The following is a 25,125-nucleotide window of genomic DNA, read 5'->3' as shown; positions in this document are numbered from 1 at the left end:
TAATAAATACTAATTATACAACTACGGTTGACGAGTGTTAACGATCTGATCCTTCAAAGTCAAGTCCCACTCATGACAAAGCTTTTCTAGATACGCAGAAATATCGGCTGATCCTGTGGTGTCCACCTCTTGATAACTTAAATACTCTTTACCTGTTCTATTACTCACCGAGCAAACTTTAACAGATTGACTTTCATTCCCAAGTGCACATGTAACTGGTGCATTGGCTGCAATAAAACCGGATATATTATGCGATGGGGAGCCAAAAAGCCTAGCTAAATAAAAAAGCATTAGCATGCTGTAGTAAGTGAAGACATTTAAAAATTTGAAGAACGAGAAACTGGTAAAAATTCCAGGTTGAACCAAATATTGCTCTATTCCGTATTCGCTTTGCAATTGTTTGAACGTTCCAAAATGCATTAAATCGACCAATCTTTTCGAACCTTCATATGACTCTGGAGATTTCAACAATTGTAAATCATTGAACGATAAGTATTTTGGATTCGACATCAAAGATGATATCCAAATAATACGACCACCTTTTTGCAATAAATGCTTTATCTTATGGATCAAGTAATAAGGACCGAAAACATTTGCTTGGAAAACTAACCCCATATTATCATTTGATTTAACCCCAACTCTTTGAGTTTTATAAGTAGGATTGGTGACCCCTTCCATTGGATTTCTGCAAATTTCCTTAGTCGCTGCTACCCAATCTATACCCGAATAAACACCTTGCGCAGCATTAACAAACAAATAGTCAATCTTCTTAAATTTCTTGTTCAAATCGTAATATGCCGATAAAACAGATACCATGTCTGTGAAATCAACCAAAAGATAGTCAAATTCTAATTGACCTGTTCTATTTAATTTAGTTTTGGAATATTGATTAATATTTGTTATGACTTCTTTAACCTTAGGTAATGTACGTGAAGTGACAATTAACGTAACATTAGTGGAAGATGGCAATTGTTCCAATAAACGGTACGCTATATTGATACCAAGATTAGAAGAGGTACCTGTTATAAGGGCCACCTTACTATTATCATTATCTTTAATCATACTATGTAGTTTTTAATTATAATGCTTTTAGTATTATAAGTGTCCATCTTATACGAGAAGTGATTAAACGATATAGAATGTCGCATAATTTGTTGCAAATGTCGTTTAGAGGAGTCAGGCACTAGAATTTTTCATGACAGTTCGTCTGTACAAGAATAATACTATTCCGTGATAGATCTACATTTTTCAAACGAAGTTTTATTATAAAGTAAGGAACAGCCAAGAACAAGCACTAAAAATAATATAATTCGAAGCTCAAATTGTGAAAAAAAATAATGTTATGACGACAGCTGCAGGATTCGAACCTGCGCGGGCAAAGCCCAAAAGATTTCTAATCTTTCTCCTTAACCACTCGGACAAGCTGCCTTGTTCGTGAAGTTTGTGGTTGAATAAATAAATATAATCAGTCATGAACAATACCGTAATACCTTAACATCCTAATGTGTTAATAATAGTTTCTAGAATTCTATCCTTATTATATATCATAAAGTTATTTTGCGACTAATTAGGTAGTATTGTGTAAAAAATTATTTTCCTATGTATTGGTAGGATCTAGTTACATCTGGAATAGGATCGTTAGTATAGTTACGATAGTAACATTAAATGTTTCAAACGGTATATTATTGCATGTCTGGCCCACGTTCCAGACCGTAAAAGTGTATTAATAGCCTAGGCTGAAAATCGTACTTAAGTAACATGGATTGCTTGGAGTTTCAGATTTCAATAATAATAATGGGGTTGCAGATTTTCTCACAAAGTCTGTCACACAAGTTGCAAAATGTGGGATTTCCATATTAAGAATGTTTGTGAGAAGAATATATATATAGGGAAGTTTGTATTCGAAGTATTCAGATAAGACAACATGTAAGTATTATAGAAGAAATGCTGCAGTTAAAGCCTAGGAGGATTATTTTTAATATTTCCCAGAATTTCCAAGTTATTCAAGTTGTTGGCGAGGGTGCTTACGGTGTCGTCTGTTTGGCTATACACAAGCCAACTGGGATAAAGGTAGCAATAAAGAAACTTGAACCCTTTGAAAAGCCACTTTTTTGTCTTCGAGCTTTAAGAGAGATCAAGCTTTTGACATATTTTAAAAAGCATGAAAATATCATTTCAATCTTTGATGTTCAAAAACCACTTAATTTTGAAAACTTCAATGAAATTTACTTAATTCAAGAATATATGCCAAGTGATTTACATAAAACTATAGCTACCCAAAATCTTACGGATGATCATATTCAATATTTTATATACCAAATATTGAGGGGGTTAAAATTAATTCATAGTGCTAATGTGATTCATCGAGATTTAAAACCTTCGAATATACTTGTGAATGAGAATTGTGACTTGAAAATTTGTGATTTTGGTTTAGCAAGGCTAGATATACTAAAAGAGGGATACGATAAGAGATTAGCAATCAATTCAGGAATATCAATGTTAACAGAATATGTTGCAACAAGGTGGTATAGGGCGCCAGAAATTATGTTAACCTCTTCACAATATTCGACAGCCATAGATATGTGGTCAGTAGGTTGCATATTGGCAGAGCTTTTTACATGTACTCCATTGTTTCCTGGAAATGATTATAGACATCAATTGATACTAATATTCCAATTACTTGGTACACCAACTGATGCCGATTTGACTTGCATTAAATCGCAAAGAGCTAAAAATTACATTAAAACGCTACCTTATTGTAGTCCGTTAAGCTTGGATCAGGTATTTAATAGACATCCAAATCGTGCGAAAAGATTCGGAGGTCAACCTATAAACCCATTAGGACTTGACTTGCTAAAGAAGTTATTAGTGTTTGATCCCAAAGAGAGATTGACCGTGGAAGAGGCACTAGAGCACCCTTATGTTTCTACATATCATGACCCCGAAGACGAACCAACAATTATGCCCATACCACATGAGGATTTTGAATTTGATAAGAGCAAGGATAAATTGAGCATCCTTGAACTCAAACGCCAATTATACAATGATATAATTAAATGCAACCGGTGATCTGTTGCCGATTGTATTACTGCATTACAGACAATTTACGAATAAGCCGAGCTCATTATATTATACTTAACGAAATACATGGTTGTTTCTGACATATGCAATATTTATAATAGTTATTTAATGGTTATTTATCTAGTAAACAAATACATAATCTAGTATAAGTATTTGAAATCTGGTGAGATTTTAGAACCGTCATTACCTTTCCCTAATTCGTTCTCCCATTTCATAGTACCTGCATCAATTCTCTTATTTAATTTGACAATTCTCTGCCTTAATAAAGTAGCTGCAACAATGGAGCATAAAATAAACACACAGTTACAAACAAATGCAACCATAAATTGTGGAGCACCACTTGATGGATACAAATAAGAATTCCAGATAGAGGTCGAATTACCAATACAGTTCATTATGGCAATCGCAATAGCTCTCTTCATAGGTGGTCTTGGAACACAATTTGACATCCAAGATAAAATAGTTGTAAACGAACAATATAAGGAAGGAATCATAATACACATAGCGAAGTATCTTGCTCCGACGTTTAATGTGGCAGCGGATATGATGAATGATATTAATGCTATGATCAATGGGATGACGACATGGAAATATCTTTCACCAGTCTTATCCGCATGTCTTGCCCATAAGAATGTTGCGACGACAGCAATACAATATGGAGGAGCAGTAAGACATAAAGTGGTCATGTTGTCGAAGTTTAACGTTCCAACAACGGTAGGGAAGAAATTAGTAACACCACAGGCTGCAACCAAGAATGAGAACGTTATCGTAAGCAACCAAATTTTGAGATCCTTAATTGCCAAAAGGAAGGCACCCTTATAACTCTCTTGATTTTCTTGATCAGAATCATCTTGACCGACTTCTATTCTTAACTTCCACATAACAATATCCTTCTCCTGTTGAGTTAAAAACTTGGTATTTTTTGGCATATCTGGTAAAATTAAATAGGAAAGTGGAACAATAGAAACAGTGATGGCACCTTCAATAATAAACAACCAACGCCATGACCTCAAGCCCATCTTATAATCCATCTTCTCAACAATACCAGATGCAATAAGACCACTCCAAGCACCAGAAATAAGGGAACCGGAGTAAAGAATGGAGTTTCTCAAGGTTAATTCCTTTCTCGTATACCAACACGATAAATAGTATAAACAAGAACCAAAAAACCCTGCTTCAACGAAACCAAGAAGCACTCTCACAGCCATAAGACCACCATATCCTTGAACAGCACCAGTGCATGTGGAAATGATACCCCAAGCAGTCATAATACATGAGATAAATAAGGAAGGCTTACCCATTTTATTCAAGAACATATTAGCAGGAATTTGCATCAAAATATAACCAACGAATAAAATGGAGATACATGTTTGGTATTGGGACCCGACCAACCCTAAGTCCTCTTCTAAACCACCCAATCTGGCAGCCGCAATATTATTTCTGTCCAAGTAGTTCAAAATGTAAATTAACACAACCATAGGCAAGATTCTCAAATCGATCTTTCTCTTGGTACGTCTTTCCAATGCCTCAAATTCTTCATCTGTCAAGTCCTTCAATGATTCTGGAAGATCCAAATTTTGAGCCAATTCTTCGTTCAACGACACTTTATCAACAATTTCTAATCCATCTTTTTCTTCAAGGTGTGAAGCGATACCTTTTTCTTCATAGTGTGAAGCATTGGCACCTTTTTCTTCGTGGTGGTAGATCTCAGGCCCTTTGTCTTTGGAACTAAGATCAATATCATTTATGTCGATAGTCATGTTATTAGATTATTATTTGCTTTACGGAAAAATTGCAATTTCAAATTTAAGGCGATTTAGGACTTCTAAAGTACTATTCATTTTGCCAACAAAATCATCTTGCCTGCATTGACCCTCCAGTTTCCTCCAGTCTCCTCCAGCTTTTTGCTGCAAGACGTAACATGCGACCTTAAAATTTGTCAGAGCTATTAAAATGTCAAAATAATAGGATTCTCCGACAATATAGTATGGATAAACTCAATACAATAGGATGCCTTAGCCGCTTTAGGCAGACTGCTCCAAAGAGGTGCGCCAGCCCCACATCAAAACCTTGTTCTCGACGTGGGGGATTCATCGTTTAACCATAACCCCACGCATTCGCGGGATTTTGTATTGTTCCGATTTTTACGTGATATGTATATTACACACCAGCGCGTAGTTGTAAGTCTTTGATTAAACCATCTATGGTTGCTTTGGAGATGTGTTATAAAATCAAAAAAAAGATTGGGGGATTCCCTATCGGTGGGGAGAAGATTGAGATCGCGGAGTGTCGCACACTCCGACATATCGTTACATAATAAACTGACGGACAGGGCATGTCGTAATAATGTCTCGAAAATGTCTGTGGCAACCGCGACATTTGATTATCTAGAAAATTGTTAGTAATAGTTATGCAGCGGGTTGATTTGTAGACCAATTAGACGGATAAGGATATTTAGTATTTCATTTTGATTATTTGCTAGTACTAGATAGCTATTCGGATTATTGGAAGTGTTTAATTTATGAGATGTCGCATTCTAGGAATTACAGTGATAAAAAGCCAGAATTCTCGCGAGATCATCTATTGGACCTGGTAGATTCAGATATGCTGGAGAGGGAGAACGAAGACGGCGGATTCGAGAATCATACAGACGAATTTATTGACGAGATAGAGGAGCTTGAGGACGAGGATGACTCTTTGCAAAGATTATCAGACCAGGCGATGCGAAGGAGAGAATATGATCCGTACGATGACGGCGACGAGGAAGAAGAAGAGGAAGACGCGGAAGCAGAAGAGGGAGACGAAGAAAATGATGTCGTCCATGGAGATGAAGATGAGGAAGAGGATGATTTGGACCCGGTGGACTTCTTGCGCCGGCTCATTCAGACGAGATCGCAAGGTGGACGCATGGGGGCGCTAGAGGATGAGAACGACGATGAAGACGACGATGAGAGCAACTCGCATTCGGATCCGTTGAGGGCCATGAGGTTAATTGGTGGTGACAGAAGGAATACGAATAGCTATAACGATAGAACTGAAGATAACGATGAGCGAACTGCGGCAGGCAATGGATTTGCGGATGTCGTCCACAGAATAATGAGAGATGGTATAATGTTTAGTGGTTTTGATAGAGACAACAATGAAATGCAAGGATTAATCAACAATTTGAACCAACGGGATGATCCATATATTATTTTGGAAACTTTGAATGAGTTATCGGAGAGGTTATTAATGATGAACGGAATTACGGCTGAGAGAATGGTGCCTGCTAACAAATTAGCTAAAAGTTTGATTAATATTATGGAAGATCCTAATTTAACGGAAGAGTTGGAAATTAATTTGGTTGCGTGCAGATGTTTATACAATTTTTTGGAAGTAAACCAAGATTTCATCCACGACGCTCTTAATAATAATGCAGTCGAATGCTTATGTCACAAGCTCTTGGAGATAACCTGTATTGATCTAACGGAACAATTATTACAAACATTAGAAATGATTTCTCGTGACCCGATTTCTCATAATATGATCATTGCAGCCAATGGCTTGAAGGCATGCTTGCAATACTTAGACTTTTTGACCATTCATGCGCAAAAGAAGTGTTTAAGTATAGTGGCCAATTCTTGTTCTAACATATCGCTTGCTAATTTTAATATGGTTAAAAATATATTTGATAATATTTCTGAGGTTGTTAGAAATAATACAGATTCAAACGTGGTTGAAAGCAGTTGGCTCGCGATATCAGGAATTGTAATGAGTTTCAAACTTAAACCAGATTACTTAGAGGACTTATTCTTGAATAACGAGCTTTTATTACGGGAATTAATTGAAATTATTTATATCAGTTCTAACAAGTCTCTGAATTCTTCTACAGAAAATGAGGCTACAAAAATACCCTTGAATTTTGGATCATGCTTAAGCTTAATTAAGTCTTTGATAATATTATCTAGTGTAAGTGTCGAAATCTCGAAAACTATATTGGAAACTTGTTCTATTGGTGAAATAATAGTGAGGTCCTTGAATAAATATTCTAAGACTAAGCCAAACCAAAAAGCACAATTGAATATTTCATCAGTATCTATCAATGAACAGAACTTGGAAACCATTACTTCGAAATCTTCTATAGATAATATTTCGGTGGAAGCATTAATGGCGGCCCCTAAAGAATTACTTTCTCAATTTTTGAATTTGATTGGTTACTTGTTACCTATAAGTTACGACGTGAGAGATTCTCCGTTCTTGAAAGATAATCATGAGGATTATGAAGAGAAGATTAAGATAAATGAGAATCGTGTTGTCTTATGTAAAGAGATTATACCAGATTCGTATTGGGCGTTTGTGAATCAAATTTGGTCATTATTAATTAATAGTTTTCAAGCTACTATGGATTTTGAAATTCGTAAGAAAATCGTTATTAATTTGTCAAGAATTATTTCTTTTAGTGATGGAAAGGGGTTAAAGAAAATACGAGGAATTGAGATGATTTCGGGCCTATTAGCGTCAATGATTAATCAAAGTAAAAGCACTATGAATAAAGAATTGCCAATGAATAATAATCATCAAAAGTTACAGTTTGAAAAGAAAAAGAAAAATGAGACAGATGTTGATATGCTCGAAAGTGATGACGAAGTTGACGAGATCAGCCAAATGAATTCTTCGAGGAAAAGCGGGTCAGATGATGCCTCGAAAGTAAACTCGAATTGCCTATTATTGAGTGCATTTTCAATGTCACAAGCGTTGATTGAAAAGTCTCCAGGTTTATTCATTTCTGATTTTGAAAGAGAAGGATTATTCAGCGATAGCTTATCAATCCTTAATAATTTGAAATTGTTGAAGTATGACTCTAATGATAATTTACCGAATTTGACAAGAACAAACCTATTTTCTTCTAACTATACTAATAAGTATATTGATATGGAATTTACAAGGGATTTTGAGTATTCTCAGACCAGTGAATTGATTTATAGTAAGCTGATTAAGGTTGCTCAAAATATCGAAGACATTTACTTTGCATCTAGATCTTCTGGAGGACTAAGTGAGGTACCTGATCATATGAAAGAGTTAGAAGGTATAAGAGATACTTTAGGTAACGAAAAGCTAATCAAGTCATTTTCGTTCAGTCAATGGAAAGAGACATGGAACAGGCTTAAGTTTTCATTAAGCGGATCAAATGGCGAGTTTCAAATATCATCTTTTGAGTTAATATCGTCGGGAATAATTGAATCACTATCATTTATCTTTACATCGGATATATATGACTTTGGTTTCGAATTTAGTGATTGTTACAAGGCATTCGTAGCCGTCTTTTTTGTAAATAACTCGGGTATAAAGTCTAAGGATTCATCCATTTTGTTACTAGTCAACAAGCTACAAGAAGCCTTGACCAGGTGTGAATCATTTGAAATAGTATCCTCAGGTAACACATCTTCAATTTCTAACTATAATAATGAAAGCTACCATACGTCCGCAATGGCGAGACAAGTTAAATTAAAACTTACTGCTGAAGGTGATATCTTGGAAAATAAATTACCAACAGGTTTGCAAAACATGGTATTGTCTGTTCATGCAATTGCTACATTTAAATCAATCGATACATTCATTAAACAGAGATTGCACTTTCTTGATGAATTGAATGGATTAGGAAATGAAGGTGATTATAAAAAGGAGAAAGGAGATGATTCTGAGGGGAATAAAGAAGGAGATTCAAATGAATCGTCTTGGACTATTGAATTTTTGAACGACGGAGAAGTAATTCCCAATGAAACTACAATCTATGGTGCAGTTTACAGGTCATTGCAGACAAAAATTGACGAAACTGTAGACTCTTCTAAGATTTGGGCAAATATTCATAACGTCTCCTATCGTAAAGTAGATGTTGCACCGGAACCAGAAACGAAACCAATATTTTACGATAGTAATGTCAATGTTACTGATCTTGATAACTATGATAAAAATACAATTAATATTTTAAAGTTGCTAAAGGTCTTATTTGAGATGAATTCTTTTGTTAAGAATAACAATCCAAATATGAGTAGCGTTTCCAATGACTGTTTTATGAATTGGAAGCTCACAGTGAAATTGAACCGGCAACTTGAAGAGCCATTGGTTGTTGCAAGTGGTACTTTACCTGGCTGGAGTATTAATGTAACTAAAAGATTTCCATTCATTTTCCCGCTAGATACGAGAATTTTCCTATTGCAATCTACATCATTTGGTTATTCTAGATTGATTCACCAATGGCAAATTAGAACTAATCAAGAAATAGAAGATAATAATAGTATCAATAATCAAAGACCTCAATTGGGTAGGCCAACAAGACATAAGGTAAGGCTTTCTAGAAATCTGATATTGCAGAGTGCAGTTAAAGTATTAGGCTTATATGGATCATCACCTGGAATTTTAGAGATAGAATATTTTGATGAAGTCGGGTCTGGTCTAGGACCTACGTTAGAATTCTATGCGACCGTTTCCAAAGAATTTTCCAAGAAGAAATTAAGATTATGGAGAGATTATGATCTGGCAAACAATAATGAAGATGATTATATATTTTCCAAAACTGGCTTATTTCCTGCGCCATTGGACAAATCTCAAGCCTCAAGTGAAAATGGGCGTAAGGTTTTGTATTTCTTTTCAAATTTAGGTAAGTTTATTGCTCGAGCTCTATTGGATTCAAGAATAATTGATTTCAATTTCAATCCGGTATTTTTGAAATTTGTTCAATTTTTTAATCAAAATGGCATCCAGAAGGCAGCCAGAAGGGATGTCAAAAAGTTGGCAAATATGGCAACCCTTAGACTAGTCGATCCAGAGTTAGCTGATTCTATGGAACATCTATTGAAATATGCCGAACAGTTTTCAACTGTTGAAGAACATGACCGCGATAATATAAAGATTGATGATTGTACTATAAATGACTTATCATTATCATTTATTGTTCCGGGATACCCCAAATATGAATTAATTCCAAATGGAGATGATACCCCAGTAACCTCTAGCAACCTCGAAACATACATTAATAAGGTTCTAGAGGCAACTTTATATTCTGGTATTGTGCATCAAACTAAGGCATTTATGGATGGATTCTCGAAAGTTTTTCCTATTACTTCATTGGTAATTTTTTCACCAGAAGAATTAGTTGAGTTATTTGGAAGTGCAGAGGAAGACTGGTCTATTGAGACCTTGCCATCTGCAGTTAATGCTAACCACGGCTATACCAAGGAATCGGAATCAATTACAAGGCTTATCAATATTCTTGTTGGTTTTAATGATATTGAGAAAAGAGCATTTTTACAGTTTTTAACAGGGGCTCCAAAATTGCCCATTGGTGGTTTTAAAGCTTTGAGACCGGTCTTCACAGTTGTTAGGAAACAAGCTGATAGTGGGTTAAAGGATGATGATTATTTGCCTAGTGTAATGACTTGCGCTAATTATCTTAAACTTCCAAATTATTCATCGGAGAGTATTATGAGAGAAAAATTACTTCAGGCTGTAAATGAAGGTGCCGGTGCTTTCCTATTGTCGTAAGTAAAATATAAATATATAGTACAGAGTATAAATCAAAAATATGAATATATACTGCATATAACAATAGTATCTCGTAGGTGTTCTACTCCTTCTATCTATGTAATCCCGCTACTTATGTCCAATTGATCATAGTTACCAAAACATGTCTTCATCAGTTGGATTAGATACCATTGTATCATCATTAGTTAAGTCATCACCACCTGGTGAATTGGATGGGATTAGTCAAGATTTGTCAGCAATTTTGTCAAGTAAATCCAACTCTTCAACAGTAAATACAGCAATTGAGAAGTACATAAATGAGAATTCGGGAGTGTTTTCTTCGACCTATATTGCATCGAAGATAAATAAGCATGAGTCGTCAACAAAATATATTGACTTTATTGGTAAAAAATTGTTCAATATCGATCTCCATAAGCAAACTGCAATCGACTTTGAAGACTATGAGCCTGAAGTGAAGTATCCGGCTTATTTCGACGAGTTAGTTAAGAAATTAACGGAATATGGTGAAGACCATTACCCATCAAAGTATGCGTTCACAATTGTTCCCGATGGTTCTGACTTGCAAATTATTATAATTGGGCAGAAGTTGAACTATGAAAATTTCTATACTGGATTATGGAAATCTCATTACAAGATAAAATCAGGATCTATTGAAGGTGAAGCAAAATTAGATATTCATTACTACGAAGATGGTAATGTCCGCTTGAATTTTGAGGAACTGACTAGTGGCACTTTATCTAGTAGCAATGCAAGTGAAATTGTTAATTTTATAAATAATGCTGAAAATGAAATGACTTTGAAGATTGTAGAAGACTTCAATGAGTTAAACCAAAAGTATTTTAAGAATTTAAGAAGACTTTTGCCAGTTACTAGATCGAAAATCAATTGGGGTCAAGCGATTGGTAACTATAGACTAGGATCAGACGTGGTTCATAATAAATAGATGTTTATTCTTCTGAATATATATTTATATATGCATGAGGTTTGAAGAATTGAATGCTATCTCCATAAATGGTGTTTGTTAGGTTCTACCTTAAATACAAAATCTTCTTTTATGTTTCGTTACCTTAATTTGTACAACATCCAAATTACAAAAAATGCAAGCAATATAAGACCCACAATTTTTGTAAGACTTGCATTTCTATTCATAACATTTCGTAAATCGCCACTTGTTCTTTTGACCAGATGCATTAACTGACTGAAATTATCATTTAATAAATCTAATGTCAGATTTTCTTGTTGGATTGATCCATGAATATCATTGTTTACTGTATTACGGAATTGACTCAAAGTCTGAGCTAGATTGTCAAACCGTTGATTATTTTCTTGTTCTCTATGTGAATACAAGGGGTTTGACATTATTCAGTACTTATATGGTTAATTAAATTATTGCTACGTTGGTGTGACTGATTATGAATGTTTTCAGATAAAAATGAAATCGCGCTCGATCGATTATTGTAATATATTATGAGAATGAATGCCTATATATTATTTACGTTGGGAAAATTGTTAATGTTCAGGAACTCAGTATTGTGTCTTTGAGGTCCTGATTGTTGAGGTGGTTGTGGCTGTGAATGTGGTTGTGATTGTTGATTGAACGAAGTGGGTGGTACCTGTTGTGAGTGAAAATACTCATTAGAACTATTTCCTCTCGCATTTCCGAAGCCGCTACTTGTAGGCTGCTGGTGAAGCATAGATGGATTAGCTTGCAGAAAGCTACTATGAGTCGGACTAGCAACTCCAGTAGGATAGGGTGCCATAGACATTCCACTGGGCTGGTGAGTGACCCTTTGCGAAATTGAGCTATCCATCAAATCATTGTAGAGTTTGACTTCATTGTTCAATTGCGAATTCAATACCAGGAGCTCTTCCTTTCTAACATTGTATTTGTCGATGAATTTGCCTAAAGATGTCCTTAGAGGAATAATATCGCCATAAAGCCTAGTTATTTCGTCTTCATTGATGGTTTCCGGGTTTGAAGACAATAATGCCAAAAGTTTATCTATCCTTTTCAGATCCACTGCTAGAAGTCTGTTTTCTTCGTCTAATTCGCGAGATAACTCTTGTGGGGTCTTAGTAACCACTGGAGTGACATAGTTCAACGGAAAAATACCGGTTTTTCCATTTACCAATGATCCTCTCCACCAATCACGATAAACAGACTCAATCACCGTAATTATATCCCCCTTTCTAAATGAAAGCTCATCAGGCTCATACGATATTAAGTCATATAATGCGCGAACTTTGGATACAGTTGCTATAGTTTGTGATTCAGCGGGTGATTGGGTGGATTGCTGACCAGTTGGGGTACTATGCATGGGTTGGTTTTGTAAAACCTGTTGCTGTTGTTGTTGCTGACGCGGTTGCTCTTGATATTGCGACTCATTTTGCGCTTGTGGTAAAGGCTTATTATTCAAATAACTCTTCTTAACTGTCTGTTCTCGCTCATACTCCTGTAAGGATAACTTTAATACCCTCTGCAATTCGTCTTCTTCCTTTTTCTTATCCTGTCTACTTCTCTCCTTCTTTGCTGGCTTAGCCGGTCCATCGGCCGTTTCTGCCGAATACTGGCTATAATCATTAACGAGTCTATTGTAGGCATCGGTCATAGGTTTCAAAGATGGATCCGTTTTGAACGAATCATGCAACTGCTTTATCACTTCCGCCACCCTAAATTTAACCGTCTTATGTAACCTTCTATCGGTAAACTTCTTTAATAACGATTCTTGCACAAACGATGTTGTTGCAATCTCTTGCCTCATTCTTGATCCACAATTTTCTGCCATTGCCACAAGCAACGACAACGTCCGAAGTATAATATTAGCATCCTTCGATGCTAATCTCAGCGAAACCACTTTGATTCCCTGCTTTGTACCCTCTTCTGGATTACTGGAAATATTATCACATACATCAAGAATGTACTGCCAGTTATCATTGGTTAACGTCTCATCCGTTGCACGATTTATTAGCTGCTCCAAAGAGTCGTTGCTTTTATTATTACTTTGTCTTCCTCCAAACATACGCTCTGCCCCTATTATTCCGGATTTGTATCTATAATGTACCAATTGGATCGATTAATAAAGGAGGCAACCCTAACTAATGATAGTGATTCATGATAGGGGACAAAAATTGGCCCGATTACATAATCATTTTATTTACGTTAAAAAAACATCGATGTCGACCAAGAAGTATAAAGACTGTTCACATCCGTTACACAAGCGCTTCTCTCATATTAAGTTAAGAGATAAGAATGCCGTCGCCAGAACAGAAGAACTTGTCACCACTAAGACCAAGTACGTCTCTGGGTGCCCAACCAGGTCTCCGTCGTCGTGGATCATCAGTTGGTAATATTGATGTTGGTGACACCTCACCATCATTTGCTACACTGTACACGTCTAAGTCGCAAAGAAAGAAGTCGGATGCCAGAATTGTTGAATTGTCGAAGGAGTCAGACTCGGATGTGGCAATAGTGAAGAAGATAGGAGTTGCATATCGAGAAATCACGTACAGACATACCTGGATTAATCCATTGCTCGTGTTATTGGCAGCATTGGGAGCATTTTTGGTTTCTGGACCAGATACCATTATCCATCAGGTTTTAGAAGCTATGATGATCCCAGCGTATAAGATTGAAGGTTCCGACCAATATGGTAAAGGTATGAACGATTTCTATTTTGTTGGATTTTATGCGATTTTTTTCACATTCTTAAGAGAGTTTTTGATGTGCTGCGTGTTAAGGCCCACCGCTACTTGGTTGAATATCACCAAGGAGGCCAAAGCTAAACGTTTTATGGAACAAACCTACGCGATGTTCTACTATGGATTTTCTGGTCCATTTGGGTTATGGATTATGTCTACCTTACCATTATGGTTTTTTGAAACATTACCATTTTACGAAAGCTACCCCCACAAGACCCATGATTTTTACTTCAAGGTGTACTATTTGGGTCAAGCAGCATTTTGGGTCCAACAATCTGTTGTTTTGATTTTGCAATTAGAGAAACCTCGTAAGGATTTCAAAGAGCTTGTATTGCACCACATTATTACCATTGCATTGATCTGGTGTTCGTACCGTTTCCACTTTACCTGGATGGGCTTAGCAGTTTATATCACTATGGATGTTTCTGACTTCTTCTTGGCTACTTCGAAAACTTTGAACTACTTGAACTCTCCTTTAACAGGCCCATTCTTCGTTTTGTTTGTTGGAATTTGGATCTATTTGAGACACTACCTCAATTTACGTATCTTATGGTCTGTATTAACTGAATTTAGAAACGTCGGAGAATGGGAACTTAACTGGGACACTCAGCAATATAAATGTTGGATTTCCCAACCTATTGTGTTCTTCTTAATTGGTGCGTTGCAGATTGTTAATGCCTACTGGTTATTTTTGATTTTCCGTATCTTGTGGAGATACGTTGCTGGTGGTGGTACTAAGGATGAAAGAAGTGATGACGAAGATGAGGAAGAAACCGAGTCTGGTGAAGACGAAACCAAGAAAACCGAATAATTTCACCTCGAAGGCTTTCTTGGTATCCTAGTAACTGTCTATAGTAAGCTTATTTATATACATTATTTAACTAATATTTAATTTTTTTCATTTGCAGCTTGTAGTGCATAAGCAGCTATTTAACGCTCTCGGGTGGAAAAATTCACTTCTGAAGACATTAGTTATAGTAATGACTATAACCATTTCAAAATTGGAATTTTTACAGTATCACAATAACGTGTATACTAATGATGACGAGAGGAATTATATTCGGTTATTTGTCGAATCCAAAGGAAGTAGTTTCCGGGTGAAGGGTATGGGTAAAAATTTATCAGAGTCGAGCCAAGATAATTCAAGGACTACTGAAATATTTAAAGGACCACAGGGAATTGAACTATCTAATTTAGTTATCGATGCTGATACATTGGAACATAATATGGCTTGTAATGAGGATGATATTGAAGATGAAGATGTTAAGGCGTATATAGTATCACAGAAGTCTCATAAACTTCGTTTTCTACAAGAGGTGCAAGAGAAAGGGTTAAAAACAAAACATAACGACACTAATGATAATGATAAGGTAATTCATATGAATTACTAGGTTTGTACAAGTATAATTTGTTAATGAATATTATTTCAAAAGGACTATCTACAATATATATATAATTTATTTAAGCAGTAGCAGAACGCGTACTAGAATTAACAATTCTTGCAGTTTTTTGTGCTAATTTGTTACCAAACTTCGATTGAGCAGTTTTGTATTCCTTGGAAAGGTTTAATCTTTCGTTTAAACCTTCTTCGGCGGATTTAGATAAAATACCAGTCATTAAGGAAGATGCTCTCATCGAATCATCGTTACATGGAATTGGGTAGGTCAACAAGGATGGTTCCATATCAGTATCACATAAACCAATAGTTGGTATTCTCTGCTTGATACACTCATTAATACAATTCCTGTTTTCAACAGGATTTAATAAGACTATTAAATCTGGCTTGATGAGGTTACCAGAGGTTTCCTCACCCAACTTACGATCAGTAGGTTGGTCCATCATGTCGACCTCAATTCTACTACTACCTCCTATTTGTTTAGTAACTTCCGTAAAATTAGTGATAGTACCAGGGACCCATCTCTTAGAGACGTAGTAACCACGGGTTCTCTTAGCAGCCTCTTCCAATGCACGATGTTGTTCCCAATTCTTGGTGGTTCCAACATATAAAATGACACCACCCTTAGCAGCGACACCCTTTATGACTTGGGTTGCTCTATTAAGCGCAGATAAAGTTTCATTCAAGTCTATTAAATGAATACCGTTGTATTCACCATAAATATATGGCTGGGTAGAAGGTCTCCACATAGCCTTGGCATGACCTAAATGACACCCGGCAGCCATTAATGTAGAAATAGTAGTCTCTGAAATACTGCGAGGCTTTCTGACTTCATCTCTTGGTTTGTAAATGTTGGATAATTCGGAACCTAAACTACCAGATTGACGGGAATGCGCCAACTGCCTTAAATATAATTCTTGTGTTGAATATGGTTTATAATCAGGGGTTGGTTTTAAGTTTGGAAATTGGCTGGTATATGAATTGGATGTGGTAGACTTGATTTGGGTAGATGCATCGTCATCTTTTCCTTGCTCACCACTGGAAATGGTCTGTTTAGGTCCAACAGCCCATGGTCTATTTTGGATTTCGTATTGTGGCAAGTTCATCTTTTCAAACATGAATTCTTCCAACTCTTGATCCAATTGTTTGACCTTTTCTTGATTTGAAATTCCGTCTAACTCGCCTTGTAATTTCTGTAATCTGGAGTTGACTAAAGTAGATGGTATTTTATTCAAAGTGCTAAGTAAATCTCTAGTTTGATTCTTCAATTCACGTAATGCCTTGGCCTTAGCAGCCGCCTCTTCTTCTCTTGCAAGTGCTTCAGCTACCGCTTTTTCACGTAATTCTCTTTGACTCATTTGTTCCAATGATCTTTCCTCTACAGCCGCAGTAGAGTATGCCTGGCGGCGAAGGAATGCACCACGGACTATACTTCGGTGAAAGGTAACACACGACTTGGAACTGCCCATCATTTTGGTCGTTACTAGTCTTACAATAAACCTAAGTCAACGTTGGACAACCTATAGACTGAAGGTATATTGAAATTTTTCGCTCGGAATTTTCAAATTTGAGAAACACACGACACAAAGCAAAGCGACATTTTCAAATGTCGTGTGATATAGGAATACTTAGAGGTAAAGATAAGTATTAAACATAACAAGTATATAAAGGACCAATGATACTGTACGTTGATGACTGCTCATCATTCAAAGAATTTACAAATGTGATTTTAGGAAAGTTATATGGACCAGAACATGGATGTGGAAAGGCTAATATCATTATAGCAGATCCGAAATTATATGAAAATTATTATATAGATGGACCAGAACCTACAACTACGGTCAATTATATTAATAGCGTTGGAAATATTAATGTTACTTTAATAGAATCAATATCAGAACTAATTACTGTTTTGGGTGAACATTTTCTGGTTAAAGGTGGAGCTGAGCATCGGGATTTACCAACCATAGACAAGGATACGAAGATAATTGGGGTCTACGGAATATTTGAGTATTTCATAAAAAAAGGTAATCAAATAATGGCACAAAAGTTGCAAGCGAATGAAGAAAATGATCAAACTATGGAAGGACTGAATGATGCATTTATGGACTTGAAAGATTATTCGGCAAAGACAGTCAATTTTATTTGCAGCTTAATGTACAACTTGAAGTTCTACAGGAAATACGAAATTTATTTGAATGAGCCGTTTGACGAAATCGAAGAAACTAATAATAAAAGGCCGTATGTGCCAATAATATGGAATAAGCAAGTACCCAATTTGCAGCCGAAAGAAGACAAGACGTGTGATGTTGCTCAAACGGATAGTAATATTCAACAAGAAATGAGCCGCAATGATAAAGGCCCGGTGATACTGGGACCTAACGAAAGATCGGTGGCATTGGACGAGGCTAACTTTGAAGTTCCAATACCAGGCAGCCACAATGTTGGTGAACCTAACGAGTTCACTGACACCGGTTCGAAACAAGTGGATCTTGTTCCCCTCGGACTAATCTTATCAAAATGGGCCAAAATTATATGACTACAATAATAGAAACGACGTAAATTTACTGACGTAGATTTCCACCTTGGGTACGCGCTTAGGAATACCTGTAAGGCAAATATAATACTATTAAACTTATTTAACTTCTTCTACTTCACCTTCAGCTTCGCCTTCACCTTCAGCTTCGCCTTCACCTTCTTCACCGCCAACATTTCCGCCAGCTTGGCCTAATTGACTGGCCAATTGACTGATATCAAAGTTTCCACCTTCACCACCGGCACCACCCATTTGTTGCATCATTTGGGCAAAGTCAATTCCTCCAGCACCACCAGCACCACCCATAGCACTCATATCTGGCATACCTGGCATTCCGCCCATAGCACCCATATCTGGCATACCGCCCATACCGCCCATACCTGGCATTCCACCCATGCCTGGCATGCCTGGCATGCCTCCGGCACCTCCACCCATGTTCATCATGTTCGACATGTCTGGTTCTTCTTCTGGCTGTTCGTCCTGTTCATCTTCATCAACCCACTTGTCAAAATCGGTCTTGATGTAGTGCAACTTCAACTTTTCCTTAGTTAATCTTGGCCAGAATTCTTCCTTCAAATTCTTCTTTCTCAAAATCAAGTAGATTTGATGTCCTGATTCAGTATTCTTATGGGAGTTTTCAGTATCGATTTCATCAAAAAATTCCAACTCTAACGAATAGTGTGTACCATTGTCCAGTGAATCAGCACTTAATTTTAAGTTACTGGAAGTTAAGTCCAATTTAATATTAATTGGATCAAGGACTTCAATAGTCATATAAATCACATTCTTACTAGCATCTTCTGCATTAGAACGTTGTGCCCATAAAACGGTTGGTGTAACAGTAGTCATATTGTATTTTTTGTAACGATGTCTTTATTATTTAGATCAATTGCTTAAAATACTGTTCTTTTCCACCTATTTAATACTTCCATTATATCGCAACGTTTAATCACTAGTGGAAGTTTCGCCTTCTCGAACGTTCGATTCCCAAATCACGTGTCGCAAAAATTGTTATTACTACGAAAACATCAGGACTAAGAAATGAACTGGTACGTTATGGAAGTGTCTATGTGGAGAGGGGGTGATGTGTTAAGTGTATATTTTCTTGGGTTATTCTTGTGATTATAATGGAAGGAAATGGAACCGATTTTTTGTAATTATGTCCCATTTTTTGTTGTTTATTATATGACTTATATTTCTTTCATCTTTCATTATGTCCCAATTTTTGTAGTATGTCCCATGCATTTCTGTAGTTATGTTATATGCATTTGGATAGTAGGGTGGATTCTCCCATGGAAGTCTAAGGACTATGATGTGAGTACGGTATAGGTTTGACCGGTGAAATCATTATTCCCGGTCTTTAAGGACGTCATACATGGTTCGATGCAGTTCTCTGAAGCTACAGTGACTATGAGGCAAGCAGACATGTTGTGTTCAGTTGTGTTTACAGGGTCTTTATAGAGACAGGGTACTGGGCTATTGCGGTTAAATACAGGGAATTCAGCTGAGAACAACACATACTATTGCTATGTCTCGTAGGAGAATATGCGAGTGAACGGAGAATTTTAGTCTCGAGACTCCTATATGGTACAGCTACGTTTCATTGATCCTAATAATTCCTCTAAACGGACCTCTGTTGGCCCCAGCCATCAAGACCCCGATATTTGGAGAGCAAATCTGGAAGCTGCTTATCAAAGGGGTCCAATTCACGTGAATATATAGCATCCGCAATCATAAAAGCAGAAAGTCGTCTTTCCAGTATTCAGTAAGAATGTATTACAGATCTTAGGGTTCAATGATAGGCAAACTACCGTTAGAAATCCAGGTTCAATTGATAACGCTTGAGCCGTCAAGCGCTTTGAAGCATGTTAGTTCACATTTTTACATGCTTTACAATGACATGTACTACGAGAAGATTGTTCGTACATTTGGAGAGAGCATAATGGATATTATTATTAAAGTGTTGCCGTGGTTGAAGGTTTATATTAAGACATTAGATTCGTTCAGAAACGTGGCCAGAAATATAATAGCGTCTCGTTTGGAATTGGAGGATATAACAATCGAGAAAGCTCTTGACGATAACCCATTACATTGCATGTACATTAAAGACTCCTGGAAGTACGTCTACTCGCTTTTGAAAAACAAGAGATTGTTTGCTGAGTACAAAGATTACAAGATTGACGAGCCCACGAACTATGTGTTCAATCATTTTGTGGAAGTCAATAGGACGTACTTGCTCTCTTATACTAAAAGCATGTGGTTATCTCCGGGAACTTATAATTTGAACATAGGTCTAATCCTTAAGCATGGGAGTGGTCTCGGCACCACAAAATTTGAGGTGAAGTACAACGATGAGGATGGAAACCCGGTTCTCCAGACATTCTACCCTCCTACAAACATCAACAATATTTTGCCCAAGAAGCAATTTTGCCTCATGAAGCTAGGTGAGATTGTCATCCCAGAAGCTAACGATGTTAACGAGCATAATAAAACCAGAAAAGTCCAGGTTGTCATGGAGGAGATTGGTCTATACCTAAAGTCTGGGTTCCGCATTTTTTTTATTGATATTTGCCAGCCATCAATGCTATTTAATGATTACGATTTACTTTATTATACGATCAAGGAAACTGATTACAGATACTTCATCAATATTCCGTTAAAAAATTTTTATAAGGCATTGAACTATGTTCAGAATGGTGGTGCTCTGGAGAAACTAGAAACAAAGCAACAGTACGGTTTGGCAGATCCTTATTCCATATGGGATCAATACGACAAGGAGTTTTTGCATGGATATCATTTCAATTCCGACAGTAGTGCAGCTATGGAAGCAATTAATAATAGTGATGCCAATAAGGATGATCAAATTGAATTTGAAGACCTTACGAAGTATGCTGATTTCTATTTTAACAACCGCTTCAAAAAGCGTTTGTTTAAGTTCAATACTGTATACCAACGAAGACAATTCATTAACAGATTTGGAGATTTTGAGATGGACTGGCATGAATGTGATGAAGACGAAGAATTGGCAACTAAGGAAAAGGATAGCAAGAATAAGAGAGTATGTGCTTATGATAGGGAAGGCTTGAAGTGGAAGATTCCAATAATTGGTGAGCTATAGCTTTAGATTACTAATATAAGCATCATAAGATAGCTAACGGCCTTCTTCTATGACTTACCAACCTATATAGGCAAAGTATATTAATGCATAGATAACCATTTGACTAGAGAGATTCACTGTAGACAAAAAGTACTTAGAATAAAATCACGTGCTTCATGATCTTTTGATAACGCTTTTACTCTAATATGAATTCACTAACTTACATACTGTTGTATATCAATGAATTAGAAGGGCCACAAGTCAAAAATGAGTTCACGGGATATTCTATCCGACTCAATAATATACAATGATAGTGAATCTAGTTCGAATAATAGTGAATCCGAGGCAAGTTTAGTAGATGAGCCAGGGAATAACATTAATGGCAATCACACAAACGATACGAATAACTCAAACGATTTAACGGATGCATATGCGGGCAATAGTATTGCCAATGAAAGTGATGTAGAAAATGAAGGTGACGATGAACACAACGCTTCTCCCGAATATAATAATAAGCGTATTATCTTGCAAAAATTCACAATATATAATTCGCTTACTACGATGTACATTGTTGGGAGTAATGCAAAAGAAAGTTTATTTCGTGTGTTAGAAATAAGTAAAGACTCCAAAGATGAAACTAATCTCACAATTATTGAAGATAAGAACTATTTTTATACCAGGAAAGACATGATAGAATTGATCAATGGCTTAAATGAATCGGTAGAAGGAAATCTCCGTAAGATAGCACAAGGTTACGGTCTCTTGGGACTAATCAAATTTACGAAAGGATATTACTTAAGTATAATTACCAAACGAAGCCAAGTAGCTATTATTGGGGGCCATTTTATATATCATGTTGACGAAACAAAATTAATTCCAATGGATGTGAATTATAGGAGACCAGATAAATACAGTGACGAGGAAAGATTATTATCTATTTTCAAGTATATGGATTTGGGGAAGACATTCTACTTCAGTTATGCGTATGATCTTACAAACACATTACAAACGAACATTATAAGGCACAAAAAACTTGCAACAGAATACCAATATAAACAGGATAAGCACGAAAGTAAAGAGATACCAGATCATTTTGATAATTTTGAACATAATGAGCGGTTTGTTTGGAATAAACTACTACTAAGACCAATGTTAGAAAACCCTGATATCGCAACGTACGAATGGTTCCAGCCTATTATTCATGGATTTATCGACCAGGCTAACATATCAATTTATGGAAAGAAGATTTACATTACAATATTAGCTCGTCGTTCTCATCATTTTGCCGGAGCCAGATTTTTGAAAAGAGGAGTTAACGATAAAGGAAACGTTGCAAATGAGGTAGAGACAGAACAAATTGTTTCTGATATGTTGATATCGTCTTTTCATGATACAAAACATGGTTTTTTTAATAACCCAAGATATACTAGTTTTGTTCAGCATAGAGGTTCCATCCCGCTCTATTGGACTCAGGATTTGAATAGATTACCCAAGCCACCAATAGAGATCAACTTGCCTGACCCATTCTATCAAAGCTCGGCAATACATTTCAATGGTCTTTTTAGAAGATACGGCCTGCCAGTGATTATATTAAATCTAATCAAAACCAAGGAAAAGCAGCCCCGAGAACTGAAGTTGAACCAACACTTTACGAATTGCATAAAATATCTAAATCAATTTTTGCCGGAAGAACATAAATTACAGTATCATTCATTTGATATGTCTAAACATTCTAAGAAGAATTTAGATGTTATCACACCTTTACAGAAAATTGCATCGAATTCCATAGATCGAATTGGCTTTTTTCATAATGGTACTGATCTAGCTTCAACGAAAGTGCAGAAGGGTATTATTAGAACGAATTGTATTGATTGTCTTGATCGTACAAATGCTGCTCAGTTTATAATTTGCAAAGAAGCGCTTTCGTATCAATTGAGGAGCCTCAACATCATTTCAGAATCAACAAACTTGGACTATGATTCTGATTTGATTAACATTCTTACTGAGATATTTCATGATCATGGAGATACAATTGCAGTACAATATGGTGGATCGAACTTGGTGAATACAATGGATTCATACCGTAGAATAAATCAGTGGTCATCACATACGAGAGATATTTTGAATAGTATAAAAAGAATTTATTCGAATTCTTTTATGGACCTGACAAGACAAGAGGCCATTAATTTGTTTTTGGGAAATTATCAATATTCACCAGACAAGCCTAAATTATGGGAACTACAAAATGATTTCTACTTACATAACGATATCTTAATCGAAGACATAAGGATAAAATTGAGCTATATTCGTTGGTACAACGAGCACTACTTATCCAACGATAGATTTAAATTTAATATGATCGAGTCTGATAAAAAGAATGAAAATCAATTTGATATGTCTTACAAAAAATTAATGCCATTTCCGGAGTATAATGATAATTGGTTTAATGAGTGCTACGCTTCTCTGAAATTCCAATCGATGTATGAGTTATTTCAGTTCAATATGAACTCCAACGCCCGTTATTTCCCGTCCATAGTTAATGTTGGGCTGATTAAGAAGTTTGACTATAGTCCATTCGAGTCAAGGAAACCGTTTTTAAGATCAAATAGAACTGACGAAACTGATCTTATGACTTCAAAAAATGGTGTAAAAAATTTACAATACTTAGAAGTATGTAAGGAAGAAACTGATAGTAAAACAAAAGATATCATGAAGGACATAGAAGAAGACGAAGATGACGAGGAAGTAGAAATCCAATCTATCAGATCGAAGTTTGTCAGAGATCCTTCGAACACTTCCTTTAAACACAACCAACAATATACTCATCATAACGATTCCGGCCATAATTATATTAGTATTGCCAACTCAAAGAAAATTAAGAACTTTCTTGCAACAAAAATTGAGAAATTAGGGTATACAACTGGATTACACTCGGCGAAGGATTTGAAATCGCCGAATAAGTCGTATTCTACATCACCTAATTTGCATTTCGAGTCCATGCCTTTAGCAGATCTGGAATCTATGGATGAGTATGATTATATCAAGTCTCTAGCTAAACCAAAATTGAAGGAGGAAGATTTGGACTTGTACCATTCGCAAGCTGATTTGTCCAATTTTGCCTATCATCCATCAATTTATTCCGAAGCACAAATCTCCAATGTGACTAATAAACTAAGCATTGATTTCAAAGACAATGACATTTACAAATACTACACTTCAGCATTGGTCAACTATAACGATCATCAACAATTCGATGAAATCAGCCGTTTCAGTAATGCATACATTCGCCAAGTGGGGAATATAGACCCGCACGATGCAAAATTATACGGACAATATATGGGCGTTGATGAAGATAAGATATTTGGTTTCAATACTGAGGACGATTATTTCAGATAATGAGGGAAGTTATTTCTAAGGAATTTTATAGATGTAATTCAATTCAAGTTATTTCAAGTTCATATAATTTATATAATTATATTTGGCCGCTTGGCCGCTACCCCACTTTAGCTATTTTCGACTAAGAATTTAAGTTTATGCAGCATTATCTCAGAATTTTTAATAGCGATTGTTACATCTCTGAATAAATTAGCTCTATGAATGTGATTAATAGCCATAGAATTAAAGTAGTTCGTTTTGAACGTGTTGTTGGGGTTTAATCGATAAATAATCAGGGCAATTTTGGAACCAAACCAGGTGAATATGTACATCGATGTCAAAAATTGGAGTAAGTTTCTCCGATATCGCCCGCACTCAATCTGAATAACTCCGGCTTAAAAAAAAAAAAATTCGATAAAT

The 25,125-nt window shown here is 36.1% G+C and overlaps 15 protein-coding genes and 1 non-coding gene across 16 annotated transcripts; 8 read left to right on the top strand and 8 right to left on the bottom strand. All coding sequences in view use genetic code 12, as the record gives it.

Annotated features, from left to right (window-relative positions):
* Positions 1–21: 21 nt before the first annotated feature.
* DEHA2E20130g (DEHA2E20130p) lies at positions 22–1,062 on the bottom strand (the record flags this gene model as incomplete). Its single annotated transcript, XM_460180.1, has 1 exon — positions 22–1,062. The coding sequence occupies one exon, from the start codon at positions 1,060–1,062 to the stop codon at positions 22–24; it is 1,041 nt and encodes a 346-aa protein (XP_460180.1).
* A 284-nt stretch (positions 1,063–1,346) lies between these two features.
* DEHA2E20108r lies at positions 1,347–1,428 on the bottom strand. Its single transcript has one exon. It is a non-coding gene; the product is annotated as a tRNA-Ser (tRNA).
* Positions 1,429–1,944: 516 nt separating this feature from the next.
* On the top strand, positions 1,945–3,069 carry DEHA2E20086g (DEHA2E20086p; the record flags this gene model as incomplete). The annotated part of the gene is made up of 1 exon (XM_460179.1): positions 1,945–3,069. One exon carries the CDS (start codon positions 1,945–1,947, stop codon positions 3,067–3,069), a length of 1,125 nt encoding a protein of 374 aa, XP_460179.2.
* A 152-nt stretch (positions 3,070–3,221) lies between these two features.
* Positions 3,222–4,841, bottom strand: DEHA2E20064g (DEHA2E20064p; the record flags this gene model as incomplete). Its single annotated transcript, XM_460178.1, has 1 exon — positions 3,222–4,841. One exon carries the CDS (start codon positions 4,839–4,841, stop codon positions 3,222–3,224), a length of 1,620 nt encoding a protein of 539 aa, XP_460178.1.
* A 766-nt stretch (positions 4,842–5,607) lies between these two features.
* Positions 5,608–10,602, top strand: DEHA2E20042g (DEHA2E20042p; the record flags this gene model as incomplete). The annotated part of the gene is made up of 1 exon (XM_460177.1): positions 5,608–10,602. The coding sequence occupies one exon, from the start codon at positions 5,608–5,610 to the stop codon at positions 10,600–10,602; it is 4,995 nt and encodes a 1,664-aa protein (XP_460177.2).
* A 142-nt stretch (positions 10,603–10,744) lies between these two features.
* Positions 10,745–11,545, top strand: DEHA2E20020g (DEHA2E20020p; the record flags this gene model as incomplete). Its single annotated transcript, XM_460176.1, has 1 exon — positions 10,745–11,545. One exon carries the CDS (start codon positions 10,745–10,747, stop codon positions 11,543–11,545), a length of 801 nt encoding a protein of 266 aa, XP_460176.2.
* A 119-nt stretch (positions 11,546–11,664) lies between these two features.
* On the bottom strand, positions 11,665–11,961 carry DEHA2E19998g (DEHA2E19998p; the record flags this gene model as incomplete). The annotated part of the gene is made up of 1 exon (XM_460175.1): positions 11,665–11,961. The coding sequence occupies one exon, from the start codon at positions 11,959–11,961 to the stop codon at positions 11,665–11,667; it is 297 nt and encodes a 98-aa protein (XP_460175.2).
* A 122-nt stretch (positions 11,962–12,083) lies between these two features.
* DEHA2E19976g (DEHA2E19976p) lies at positions 12,084–13,622 on the bottom strand (the record flags this gene model as incomplete). Its single annotated transcript, XM_460174.1, has 1 exon — positions 12,084–13,622. One exon carries the CDS (start codon positions 13,620–13,622, stop codon positions 12,084–12,086), a length of 1,539 nt encoding a protein of 512 aa, XP_460174.2.
* A 230-nt stretch (positions 13,623–13,852) lies between these two features.
* Positions 13,853–15,112, top strand: DEHA2E19954g (DEHA2E19954p; the record flags this gene model as incomplete). Its single annotated transcript, XM_460173.1, has 1 exon — positions 13,853–15,112. One exon carries the CDS (start codon positions 13,853–13,855, stop codon positions 15,110–15,112), a length of 1,260 nt encoding a protein of 419 aa, XP_460173.2.
* Positions 15,113–15,281: 169 nt separating this feature from the next.
* DEHA2E19932g (DEHA2E19932p) lies at positions 15,282–15,692 on the top strand (the record flags this gene model as incomplete). The annotated part of the gene is made up of 1 exon (XM_460172.1): positions 15,282–15,692. One exon carries the CDS (start codon positions 15,282–15,284, stop codon positions 15,690–15,692), a length of 411 nt encoding a protein of 136 aa, XP_460172.1.
* Positions 15,693–15,762: 70 nt separating this feature from the next.
* On the bottom strand, positions 15,763–17,169 carry DEHA2E19910g (mitochondrial 37S ribosomal protein MRP4; the record flags this gene model as incomplete). Its single annotated transcript, XM_460171.1, has 1 exon — positions 15,763–17,169. The coding sequence occupies one exon, from the start codon at positions 17,167–17,169 to the stop codon at positions 15,763–15,765; it is 1,407 nt and encodes a 468-aa protein (XP_460171.1).
* A 203-nt stretch (positions 17,170–17,372) lies between these two features.
* On the top strand, positions 17,373–18,236 carry DEHA2E19888g (DEHA2E19888p; the record flags this gene model as incomplete). Its single annotated transcript, XM_460170.1, has 1 exon — positions 17,373–18,236. The coding sequence occupies one exon, from the start codon at positions 17,373–17,375 to the stop codon at positions 18,234–18,236; it is 864 nt and encodes a 287-aa protein (XP_460170.2).
* Positions 18,237–18,332: 96 nt separating this feature from the next.
* On the bottom strand, positions 18,333–19,082 carry DEHA2E19866g (DEHA2E19866p; the record flags this gene model as incomplete). The annotated part of the gene is made up of 1 exon (XM_460169.1): positions 18,333–19,082. One exon carries the CDS (start codon positions 19,080–19,082, stop codon positions 18,333–18,335), a length of 750 nt encoding a protein of 249 aa, XP_460169.2.
* Positions 19,083–19,540: 458 nt separating this feature from the next.
* DEHA2E19844g (DEHA2E19844p) lies at positions 19,541–19,660 on the bottom strand (the record flags this gene model as incomplete). Its single annotated transcript, XM_002770470.1, has 1 exon — positions 19,541–19,660. One exon carries the CDS (start codon positions 19,658–19,660, stop codon positions 19,541–19,543), a length of 120 nt encoding a protein of 39 aa, XP_002770516.1.
* Positions 19,661–20,028: 368 nt separating this feature from the next.
* Positions 20,029–21,351, top strand: DEHA2E19822g (DEHA2E19822p; the record flags this gene model as incomplete). Its single annotated transcript, XM_460168.1, has 1 exon — positions 20,029–21,351. The coding sequence occupies one exon, from the start codon at positions 20,029–20,031 to the stop codon at positions 21,349–21,351; it is 1,323 nt and encodes a 440-aa protein (XP_460168.2).
* A 246-nt stretch (positions 21,352–21,597) lies between these two features.
* Positions 21,598–24,726, top strand: DEHA2E19800g (DEHA2E19800p; the record flags this gene model as incomplete). The annotated part of the gene is made up of 1 exon (XM_460167.1): positions 21,598–24,726. The coding sequence occupies one exon, from the start codon at positions 21,598–21,600 to the stop codon at positions 24,724–24,726; it is 3,129 nt and encodes a 1,042-aa protein (XP_460167.2).
* Between the last annotated feature and the right edge of the window lie 399 nt (positions 24,727–25,125).

Source organism: Debaryomyces hansenii (genome assembly GCF_000006445.2).
Source record: "Debaryomyces hansenii CBS767 chromosome E complete sequence".
NCBI lineage: Eukaryota > Fungi > Ascomycota > Pichiomycetes > Serinales > Debaryomycetaceae > Debaryomyces > Debaryomyces hansenii.
This window is presented reverse-complemented; position numbering and strand designations above follow the sequence as displayed.